Genomic DNA, 12796 nt, shown 5'->3' with positions numbered 1-12796 from the left:
CCCACGGCTGAAAGGGCGAGCATGTTTGGTGGGATGTGGATTCGAACTCGCGACCCTCAGATTGCGAGTCGAGCACCTTATCCACTTGGCCATGCCGGGCCAACAAGTGAGTGATAAGACCATTAATCCTGTGGCCCCCCTGCACCATTTTTAAATTCCTTTCTGCATACATGTGATCCACACACTATGAAAAATGTCGACTTTAGCAGCAGTTCATAGTCAGCCACACAGCTTGCAACGTACATGATTATCTATCTACATGCTAAGTATGCATGTTTGACAAGTGATATCCAAAGTCTGTAGCTCTTTTCTCTGGGAAAGAGATATAAATTTTCCAACCCTTGACAGATGCAATGACCACCTTCTGTACTTCACCTTGAGATCTACGATGTACATGTAATTAGTTGACACAAGTGTATATAGTCATTAGAAAGAGCTCAGTTTAGAATATACTCCATCAATGGTTGATTTCAAACTGGTGTGCAGTTGTTCTTCCATTAGTATTGTTGTCTACTTGATTGACTATAGCACTTACGGTGGTTTCTTACCCAAATATGCTTTAGTTAGAGAGACAGTTAAATTGTATTTAGGTCTTACATTTATATTTTAGTTAATTATGTATTATTTGTGTTTTAAAAATCATATTTGAAAGGCTTAATGATTTTTATAAGTTTAACTTGTTGTTGCCTGGATTGTGAAAGTGTAAAAACAAGATTGTGTCATTCATGTGTGAACAGTGTTAGTGAAACGAGTCTCTGCATGGGAGTCGCCGTATAATAATAATAATACCCTGCAGGCACCAGTTGATGTATCAGCATGGATACTAAATGAAAAAGAATTGTAAAGGAAAATTTAAAATAAACTAAAAGCGAAAAGATAGAAGTATAATTACGCATATTAAAAAAAGTTTCAAAAGACTTCTACAAAGAGCTACACAGTATGTACATATTAACATTCCTTAATTTTAAACATTTCATTGCACTGTACATTGACGGTAATAGGTACAGTTAGTGATATAGTAGAGAAAATATAAAATAAAATATACACATTTACCTTTAAAAAATTATGATATTCATTTAGGAGGTTCTAGAGATTATGCAAATGAAATATGAAACTGTAAGATAATAAATAGTATTTTTATACTTTATATCAAAATCACCTTGCAGATGAACTATTCAGAATCCGAATGCGAATAAATACATTAAATAACAAATCTTTTTCTTAGAAATTGTAGAAAAAATAAAAATGAAATATTTTAATTTTTTGAAACCACATACTTTTAGGAACGTTCTTGTCAAATTTTAAACAATTTCATCCACTAGTTTTATTTTTGGAATGAAACATGATGAGAGCGACATTAGCTACAAGTAGAATTCATAGCCAGGTTAATTAGGGTTAATAACACATAGAATAAAATGTTTAGATTCATAATGTATTTTTTGCATGGTCTCAAAAGAAACACAAGTTTCAGGTATCGTATGCATAATCAAAATGCTGACATTATTATCAAAACTAAATAACAATTGAGTATACAGCAGAAAAAAACATTCAGTGATACTGTAACTTAATAGTTTATATGAAGAAAATTACCACATATGGCTTACTGACCAATAACAGCAGAAAACGTTTCTTTTATCTTTTAACTCATTGGCCAAAGGCAACCCTGGAAAGCTTCTAGATTACATTCAAAAGTGTGCAAAATAAAGATTATGTACTTTAACCTCCTTGATCCAGGTAGGTCCAAATGCACATCATGACCTATTACAGAGGTATATTCAAAATTTAATTCAACTACTTTATTATCAATTTATACAAATAAACTTGGCATCAAAATGTAGTTTATAATTCAAATCTTAATATCTTTTGTGTTTTAGTTTTTTAATTAAAAAATATTTAATTAAATTCTCAAATGTCACTGTGTGTATCACATGACACTTCTTTATTTTTGATTGTAAATTTCTATGGAATTTATTCCTTATACTATACATATCTCTGAGCTAAAATGTCAACTTGTAACAGCAAATAATAAAGTGGAGGCCATGCCCCTTGTAGAATATACAGCTTTCAAAAATTATCATAAATTCTCTCTGCCATTTGCTATGGCCTCAAGCTCTTCCAATAAAAATATTTCAACATTTTAGCTTTGTTGTCTACTGTTGGAGCTCTGCTTGATTAGGTATAGCATTTCTACATTAGCTAGAAAACCAAATAAATTATATTAGTTTTTAACACTTACTATTTTTATGCATGGCAATAGTTCATTTTTAAATTGCATATCTGAATTAAAAAAAAAAACTTCTGAGACCATACTACTGTTTCTAGGAATTAGGCCTAATGTTTGATGTAGACTTCTATTGTATGAATACAAGAGCTTGAAAAAGACAAGATTTCAGACACGAGTACTACATTTCTTACTTTTTATGTATATTTTTTTATTGCTATAAAAATAACTAAAATGTAAAAATTAAAAACTTATTAGGTTAGATAAAGAATTCTAAGTTAACTTAACTAAATAAAATACTTATGATCAATAATAGCACATTCTAAGTGTTAGAGCAGTTGTGTAATTCAACACAAACATGTTGGTAGCTAGATCCATTGTTTACAATAAATAAAACTAAATGAAAAATCAATTAATTTTGGCTGTAAAAATACACAGTGTGTAATTGTCTGTTGAAATGTGTAGTCATTCAAAAAAGGGGTAATGTACGTTTTGTAATATTCTTTTGTGATGGCTACAAGGTCAGTCAAATCAACTGAGTTTGTGTACAGTATTATGGTAGAGAAAATAACATGAAAAATATAAAGTTCTACTGAAAAAACTTTTGATATTCATTTAGGAGGTTCTAAAGGTTATGAATGAAATTTGAAAATGTAATGTGAAGAAAAACTATTTTTAATCCTATGATAAAAATTACATTCAGACTAAAAGCTTACCTTATTTTATGCAGGTACATTAACTACATTTATAGTTATAGTATGTATAGTTTCACAGTTACATGATTGTGCAAAATATACAAGCCCATCTCCATATGGTTAAAATGGAGCAAAATAATTCAAATTCAGCGTTTTCCTAAACTGAAAATGTATTTCCGATAGATACTAACCTCTTCTCACAAAATAGTTTTTATCAACTAGCACTGCTTTCTATCAGTGCAAATTTTCAATGCATGCCACTAGCCTTCCACTTCTACAAATCCACATGCAAATGATCATACAGCAGCTCTCCACCATAGAAGAGTGATACAACTCCTATCATAACCAGCGCCCTCTTCACATCTGCAGTTGTTAATTACTTCAAGATTGGTCAGAAGACCTACACCATATATCATCGAATGTGAGAAGAGGTAAGTATCTATTGGAAGTGCATCTTCAGTGTAGGAAAGTGCTAACTTCTGATACCTCCAATCACAAAATAGCTAGAATCCCACACTGAACTTGTGGAGGGTCAATAAAAAAAGATCTCCCTTTAGGAAGCACCCAATGGTGTGGAACCAAAAGCGAAAATGTCACATCTTAGCCGGAGACCGCACCACATCTGATCCACATATCTTCACTCTTTCCTGACAGTGTCTTGACCATAAATGGTGGAAAAACATGAAAGAATCCAAGAATATGTATGACCAATGAATGGGACTCCTGGATGTTGAGTGGCTAGGGTGCAACAGACTGCAGTGGTAGTTTAACTTCATCCAACAGTAGGTGGTATCTGGATGGTACATCAGACCCATGGTAGGTAGAGTATCACTTACCTCTTTACCTTGAAATTGGAATTGGTAGGGAAGATGAGATTCCGTACCAAAATCCATCTCCACTTGCACACATTTCCAACACAACTAACACCAGATCTGCCGGGAACTGACATTCAGCAGATGGTAGGAAGGTGGAAAGCCCAAGCGGGATGACATCTCTGGTCCAAAACCTGATGGCAATGGGTATAGTACTTCCAGTCTGCAGGAGGAGGAGGATATCTGGCCATACATAAATGGGAAAACATTCTGCATCCAGCTACAACCAACTCCATATCACCAGGAACCAACATCCAGCAGATGATAGAAAGAGGGACCACAAACCTGGGGTGCATCTCCAGTCCAAAACCTGGCAGCAGTGGGCATTTGTCATCCAGTCCACAGTAGGAGGAGGGATACTAGCTAGCACACATAAGGACTTACTTAGCTGGACCATCTCCAATCAACACCAAACTCACTGGGAACATATATTCGGAGGATGGTAGGAAGGAGGAACACCACTGTAGTAAAAAACAATCAGTCAGATATATAGACAGGAATATGGGGTAGTGCTACAACCAAAACCTAGCAGCACCTGTAATTGAACATCAGGTCCATGGTAGGAAATGCTATACATCAGCAACATCTGCAGAATGCCCCTGCCCTACTCTCAACTGAGTGATATGATTCATCACTGAGGAGGACAGGCCTCCATGGTCCACCATCCCAGCTGCTAGAAACTGAAAAGTGGTAAGGACTCCCATACTCCACTAGAAAAAAGGTGGGAAAAAATATGTTGGAGAATCTGGAGGACTGCACCACTAGATACATTACAATGGGTGACTGCGATACCCTATTTTGAAAAGCAGAGCTACATGTTGACGGAGTCAATCAACCAAAAACCTGGTGGCACTTGGAATTGTAGATCAGGTCTGCAGTAGGAAGAGTCTCAATGCCAAGGAACATCAGAGATGGGCAGCAATCTCTGTCTGCTTTACTCATGTTAGTCCATGAGTTTATGGTCTGGGACAAACATATCTATGAAGCAAAAAAACAATAGAGAGAACTACTAGCAGTCCTACGGAACACCCCATCTATACAGTGTGCATAACCCAAACCTGCAACGTAATTATTTAGTTACAGATAATAATAAAATGGAGACACACAACTAACACCTGGCTGCATCTGGAATTGTACATCAGGTCCGTGGTAGGAAGGACTATAACTTAATTGACATCGAGTATAATTGCAGGATGATAGTGTGGATTTTCAAAAAACCAAGTATAACTGGTCAGGCACCACTTCTACAATACTCTAACAAAAAAGCCCATGAAAAAGTAAGAAAAGTTCGAAAAAAAAGCAACTTTTCATAATGACAAAACACGAAAATTTAAATAAATAATAAAGAAAATCTAAGTCAGTAGTATAACAAAAAAAACATCAACAAAAACCAGCACATCTGTACAGTACTACTGCTAATGAAAAGTGATTAACAAGTGCAGATGTGAAGAGAGTGCTGGTTATGATAGGAGTGGTGTCATGCTCCTACTGATGGAGAGGTTCTGCATGATCATTTGCATGTGGATATGCAAAAGTGAGAGGTGGAAGGCTAGTGGCATGCATTGAAAATTTGTGCCAATAGAGGGCAGTGCCAGTCTAGAAAAGCTATTTTGTGAAAAGAGGTAAGATATAGTATCGGAAGTCAACATTATATTTTACACAAAAACTTGTATATCTATATGCTATTTATATCATTTTAAAATTCTTCTGAGCTTTATTTTGAGATGTAATTCAGTTTTATTTTCTTTGAATAGCTAATATAATGTGGTATTTGATTATTTGTGCTCTCTGTTATTGATCATTTCATTAAATAAATCCTTTAGACAAAAAAACAAAAAATGGGATTTTCAGATTATTTTTTAACATTAAAAGACATAAACATTACTTTCAAGACTTTTTCAAAGTGAATGTTAAGATATATAAAAAACTTCAGTCTTATTTCTCAACAAGTAGTTAGATTTAAGTACACCTTGTAAGTCTTATGTTTTTTGTTGCATGTTGAGAATTATACTTACTCTGTGAGCCATCTCCCACTTTCCAGCATTGTTATACATTTCTACTGCTTCTTTCATCATTCCAGCTTCAACAAAGAAATGTTCAGCAACCTAAGAATAACATAGATTCATACTGTCATAATATCTTTGAAAATAAAATATAAAACCCAAATGAATCAATAGGTTTTTTGCAAAGTGTAAGAAATGTTGGCTATTGGCAGAAAAAGTGACAAACTGAAATATGTGAATATTATCATAAAATAGCAAAAGTGCATTAATTATATGTTACAAAACTTCTAATTCATTAAAAAAAAAACAGAAGTCTGCAGATTTGTAGCTACGTTGGTTTGAGTGATGGGTGGTAAAAACCAGTTTAACCCATAGATGTACATGCCTGCGACTGCCACCATTGTATTTCCCACGGCCAGGCAAAAAAAAAAGTTTTTATTTTCATGTTTATAACTTTAACGTGTTATAATTTTAATGATTTTGCAAATTTCTTTGGAAAGTCTAATAAAATACTCCACATGAGCAGTCACTAGGCAAACACGTGTTAAACGGTGAACGATGAGTCTAAAAATATAAAGGTGGAGATAAATGTTACTCTAGGCTGAGTTTTATTTTTCTGATTGATCTATCTTTAACAGCAGGTAATTGATACAAATTAGTCACAATGAGATTTAAAATGTTTTTATGCAAGAAACACATAAATATACTTTTATGATTTAGATATCTTTAAAATTTTGAAAATATTTTTACACTCCACATAAACTTTTACTGGATAGAAAACAGGGTTTGCATGGTTTCCACTGTGGATTATATTGTCTGATGTGCCAAGTTAAGTGCAAGTGGGCTGTTTGTTCAGTTTCAAGTGGAGGTTTTTTTCCTATGGACTTTTCCTGAAAAGTATTTAGCACATAGGTTATCTGCTTTGTGACTTTTCAGGAAAAGTGTTTGTTTGTAACAAGCTAATTGCAAAGAAAACTGTACTGCAACATCGCCAAAGAAATTTTTCATGTTTATGGTGAACTTTTTCTCAGTGATATTTAGTGCAGGGCGGCAGTAGTCACATTACATAGGAGTGCTGGGGGTGCAGAATGAGTACTGGGTGGCCCCACCCCCCCAGTAGCTATAGCCCTGGAAGGCTGTCACTATAATGGCTTTTAAAATATATAAAATTCATATTGTTGGCTTTTGAGTCCTTACAGTTGCTAAGAAAACTAAACAGTATGTAAATAGTTAATGTTATTTTATTGGACACATTTAAATTAAAAAACTCTTTTCAAAGGATTTTGGGATAGAATGAGAAGCAAAGAAATATTTTTTAGTCATTCTTTTAAAGTGAATTTAGGCAATGCATTCAACATTTGGAATAAACTTTCTATGGAACTCTCCTACTATTATTCTGGATTTTGAGATGATGTTTAGGGCATATTACCCAAAACATCATCTCAAAATCAGGAAAAATGACAGAAGTCCATAGAAAAACTCAGTCCACATTTTTATCTCTGTTTCTTACATGGCACATTTTTCTATATGGGTGATAGGTTCAAGTAAATACAAAGTAAAAATAATAATATATTTGTAAGGAACAAATCAAGCTTGGCAGTCTTGATTTCTGTGAAATAGTTTATTAAAACTAAGTAAAAGTAAAAATTTAAAATATCTTTTTTTTTTATAGTAAGAGAAAATCAGTTATAAGAGACAGCCTTAAGTTATTATGTTACATATATACACGAGATGTATTGGAAAGAAAATGGGTTAAGAAAGAGAAGCTTAAAACAGTTTTATTTTACACCACATATACAAAATGTTATTTGCAAACAATTTTTGAAAATCCTGCCTCATTTGCTACCTTAATTAACTGTTTGTAGTCTGTCAGCATATGATTAGGTTTTAACTCTAGAATTACCAATGGGGTCCACTGAGTTTTTAAAACATATTTTTTGTAAAGTATTTATGCAACAAACTGTTAATAGACCCATGACTTTTTTAATTACAGAGTTCCTATCTACTAATTGTTGCTGGAGTTTCTTATGTTTGTTATTTTTAGAATTTTCATGCACAAGAGCTGTCTATACACAACTATCCCTAATTTTAAGCTAACAGACTAGAAAGAACTAGTCAACAGCACCTATCATGACCAACTTTTGATGTTTTCTTATATGATCAAATAGGGAGATGTGAATGTCACTCTTATGGTGCACTCACAGCCTCAAAGTAGTGAGTTATTGCTGCCAAAGAACACAATCTATTAATTAACCCTAGATTCAACAGGCCTCTAGGCCGTACTTGGCTCCTATCCAGATGCAGAATAATTTTTTGGTTCAAAATTAATACAGTGATATCTTTTTCCCAATCTTAATCTATAAACTTTATGCCAGTGTAATTTAGTTAAAGGTTAATTACTATATGTAATGGCAATTGCTTATAAACAGCATAATTACATGGTTTACAATTTTTCTGTTAAATGAATAGATTATACAGAAGTTTCTAATGGAGAGACCAAAGAAATACTGCTGTTAGGTTATCCAATACATCTAGTGTTCACACATTTAATGTTTTAAAATGTTTCTTTGTAATCTGTTTAATCTCACATCAAAATTTTGTTTTTAATTTAAATTTCATGTTCTTTCTTCAGAGACTATAAGCATTTTAAACAATTTACGAGGCACAATAAAAACTAATTCCATAAGATACTAAAACATTAAGAAATCATATAGTGATTTTTACAAATGCCATTACTCCAGAAAATATCGTTTATAATTTAAAAACAGAATTCACAGAGTGGTAGAAACACCTTTAAAATTCATAAATCAGGTTGAGAGTAATTGTACCTCATATTCCCCAGTTGAAGCAAAGTGCTGTGCTAGTTTGTGATAATATCCAGCTACTGCAGAAGGATCATCTATAACTTCAATAATCTGCACTGCTTTCTTCCATTGTCGAGCACTGACTGCTGCATCTAAAGCTTTCACGGTTTTTCTGAAAAAAGGAGTTTTAAAAAAATAAACTAGAATATCTGCTAAAATGAACATTTTCAAGATATGAACAAATAAACAAAGTCTGAAGAAATGTTTTAAATGTTTAGAAGATATACTACATAAGCAAAAAACTGAAAAATGTAAAACTAAAAAAAAATTTTACTTCATAAAAACAAAATGTGCACGCAGTCTTTAAAATCACAGCATTTCTCTATAATACAATAATTGTATAAAAAGATAATATGATTTCATTTTCTTACCCAGCTTCAATGTAATGGTTAATGGCAGCATCCAACTGTTTCATACTAACTAAATGGTCTCCCCATTCTTCTTCCAAACTGACCACATCGGCAGGTGAAGCTAATCGTGCAAGTTCTACAGCTGTGTGAGTAAAAATAAAAACTGAATTCAAGTGAGAAAAAGGAAGTCTATTATTTTCACTTCACTCTACTAAATAAGCATGTACAAAAAATTAATAAATATGAAACAAAATAGAATAAAAATACTGAGATATACACGGAAGTGATGAATAAATGTTATTAAATAATGAAGATACAAATAGTATCACAAAAGAGCAATATATGATGTTTTATATATGTAAAGCATTTTTCTACCTGTTTTATAAATGGGTGACAAAAGAACTTCAGGCCTAACTTCATACACCTTGATGCAGTGTTGTTTTGTATGATTTTGTCAGTATTACTTAAATGTAAAGAAAATGATTAAATACACATTGTCATGTCTTCAATGATCTTTGTTTAACAGCTTTAAGGATAAACAGATTCATGTAAAGTATTCTTACCATAGACACTTATGTAGATTCAACAATTTTTGCTACTTCTACATGGTAAGACAAGAGTTCAAAAGCAGAGATAATATGTAGCCAGCAAACACCCAAATTAAGATAAATGAAAATATCTTCTTTAACCTTGAAGGACAGTGAGGTTTCACTCTTCTAAATACATTTCTGATTTGTAATTAATGGTTATTTATGGAAGAAATACTAAAATTCTACACCCAACACAACAGTTTGCTGTAGTTTTACAACTGTTTTTACTTTCAGTTTCACTATGACTAGGCAGATTACAATTCATACACAAATATAGACAATATTATAACAGTGGCTAATTCACAAAACTGTACAAAAACTCTTTTAACTTTAGCAATTTTAATCTTTTATCCAATTCCTATTTACCTTGAATTATGAAAGACTCTAATTAGATAAATTGTACATTTCAACCCTTTGGATGCTATAATTCGATTTATCCAACTTGACATTTATAGCCATTTGGTGTGACAAGCAGATTTATCCCATGGTGTGACAAAAACTTTACCCCATAGTGCAAAAAGCGGGATATTCACATGTCCTTGAATTTCCCGCCTTAGTTCTGCACATGTGTACATTACTGAGCCAAAATGTAACTAGGTGATTTTAATATTGAAAAAGTACTAAAAAAGGTCAAATTTTAAATTTCATTTGTCAATGGATAACTGACATTTTTTGAGAACCCACTCAAAATTTAATTATGCATTCAAAGGGTTAAAAGATTACTCTTTCTTATGTTTTCTATAACATTCATTGTCTTGAGCTTGTAACATAGAAATATCAAAAGTCATTTATATTACAAAAAATAGTATACCTTTTAAAACTTATTAAAAAAACTTCCAAAATAGCATTACTACTTGTTACTACAAAACATGTATTCATATTATGCAATGTGCCACTGTTTTATGAGTCTCTTTAGATTTTTTTCCTATCTTCTTTCATATTAAGCTTTTTTCTAACTACAAATCAATATTTCTTTACTTTCCATTACAAATAAAGAAAATGAAGTTTTGTTAAGGGTTGTGTCTAAAGAATTATTTTACGTAATGGTATACAATTTCCACTTTGTGTGTTTTTCCATTAGTGTATGTATATATGAGATTGTCTGTGCTACTAAACAACAAGTACCATTTCAGAGTGTTAAAAAACTAGAAGTGGAAAGTTAATTTGTTACTCAATAAAATCAGTAAATCAATAATTTAAACAAAAATCTTATGTTTTCTTAATAGTTATTAAATAATATACACATGTATATATACAATTATTATCTAGACCCATCAAAAAGTATTTTGGTTCAGTTTTTCGTTCATTATGATAAGCTGTTTTTGAAATTACAGACTAGACTAAAAGTAACTTGATTTCTTTTTAAAGTGTTTCAGTTTTTTTCAAGAACTTATTCATGCAGAGTACAAATGAACTATATGGAAAAGTTACTTTCTGACCCATTTTTAATGTTACCTCGACTGAAAGCTTTTCCTCGTCGATAAGACTCCATTGCTTTTTCATAGTTATTGATCTTTTCAAACAGTTCACCTGCTTGTTCAAAAAACTCTCCCTTTAATAAAGCAGCAGAAATTTTTTGCACAAGTTCAGAGTTGCCAGCAAGAGCAGGAACTACGGCTACAAGTCTTGCTCCCTTAGCAGGAAGTCCAGCCTTCAAGTAAAGTCCAATTGCTCCTTGATAGTCTCCATCTTTTTCTTTTAGCTAAAACCAAAAACTTCACATTCATGAATCTATACATCTGTGTAGCTTAAAAATAGCTTGTCTATTTGATAAGATATTTACTTATATGTAAAGTTTTAAACTTTTTAAAAATAATATTGTCATTTAAATTAATGTTGTGTATCAGAGCCATATTCCAGTATGCTATAGTGGAATGCTATGCAAACAGGGTCAGTTTCTATAGAAATAAACAATATATCATGAAATAGATTGTTTGATGCATCAATCGTAAAAATTGCAGCACTAGTTAGCCAGATAGCAGGTAATGAAGATACAGGACAACATCAGTATTAGCTGCAGGTATTGTTACTTCTAACATGCCTGTCATTACTGATGAAGTAGATAGTTGTTCATTGTAAAGAATGGCTGTCACACTTGGGACACCACGAAAAGCTAACTTCCAAGACCTTTAGCCTTTATTTACAAATACTATGACCATGTGCTGTGCTGAACTTGACCCATTTTATTATCTCACTACAGGCTAGGTCCCAGGGACCAACCTCTTAACTATTTTGTGCTTGTTCTAGGTTTCATGCTATAACGTTTAATGTTATCTTCACAAGATTTGGCAGACTTTTTGAAAATATTAGAAGTCTTTTGTATACATAAATAAGATTTTTGAATGAAGTACTTTTTACTAAATATTTGTTCGTGAATATATATATATATATATATTTATATAGTGTTTCCGTACAATAGTCTGAGTGCTAAGTGATTTCCATATGAAAATTAAAAATACTTTTTTTCATCTCAAATCTTATTTGTGTCATCTCTTAAAAACTCCTAAGTAAATTTCAAACATTTTTTTTCAGTAAAACTTTATATTTTATCTACCCTAACTTTATGCAAGGTTGGTCAATTTGACTGACCTTGTAACCACCAAAAAAAATCTAAATAAATCTAAATTACCCTTTTTTTTCTAGAGTGACTTCAAATTATGATACGAAACAACATTTGCTTATCGCTTTACACTCATAACAGTATACACCTATTTACTGCCCTTTGAACCATGACTAATTATTCATCACATATTTTAAATCATTTGGCAAATGTGTTATCGAATTATGTTATGCATGAGCTACTCACGAGCATACCTCATGAAATTTTTTTATCCAATTATTATTTTATTTCACCTACACTAACTCTAACATAAAGTTTACTATTTTACATTTTAGTTAATTTTGTAATAATAAATAAAGAATGCAAATTAAAAACAAGAAAAAAAATACTTACCTGGTTCTTTTATTTTGCTGTCAACTGTCGATGACATTTAACCCTACCTTTATTATTCTAAAGGGAGTACTACACTAAATAATTTTTTATTTCATTTAATAATGCACCAAATGCGTCGGAAGTGCTATGCGACAATAAAATCAGCACAAAGGTGAAAGGATAGGTCTATAAAACCGTTGTGAGACCTGTGATGATGTACAGAGTGGAAGCCTGGCCCATCAAAAAGACTCAAGAGAAGAAATTAGAGG

The 12796-nt window shown here is 32.2% G+C and overlaps 1 protein-coding gene across 1 annotated transcript in view; it reads right to left on the bottom strand.

The window, feature by feature from the left end:
• LOC106471377 (intraflagellar transport protein 172 homolog) overlaps nucleotides 1-12796 on the bottom strand; it is a 71756-nt gene that overhangs the window by 1022 nt on the left and 57938 nt on the right. The window contains exons 23-26 of the mRNA XM_022399976.1: nucleotides 11051-11297; nucleotides 9027-9147; nucleotides 8620-8767; nucleotides 5804-5893 (exon numbers count right to left, since the gene is read on the bottom strand). Coding sequence (XP_022255684.1) covers nucleotides 5804-5893; nucleotides 8620-8767; nucleotides 9027-9147; nucleotides 11051-11297 — 606 coding nt within the window. The remainder of the gene's footprint in view (nucleotides 1-5803; nucleotides 5894-8619; nucleotides 8768-9026; nucleotides 9148-11050; nucleotides 11298-12796) is intronic.

Source organism: Limulus polyphemus, unplaced genomic scaffold (assembly GCF_000517525.1).
Source record: "Limulus polyphemus unplaced genomic scaffold, Limulus_polyphemus-2.1.2 Scaffold4581, whole genome shotgun sequence".
NCBI classification, from domain to species: domain Eukaryota; kingdom Metazoa; phylum Arthropoda; class Merostomata; order Xiphosura; family Limulidae; genus Limulus; species Limulus polyphemus.
Note: the sequence above shows the minus strand (reverse complement) of the source record. Positions and strands in the feature narration are given on the sequence as shown.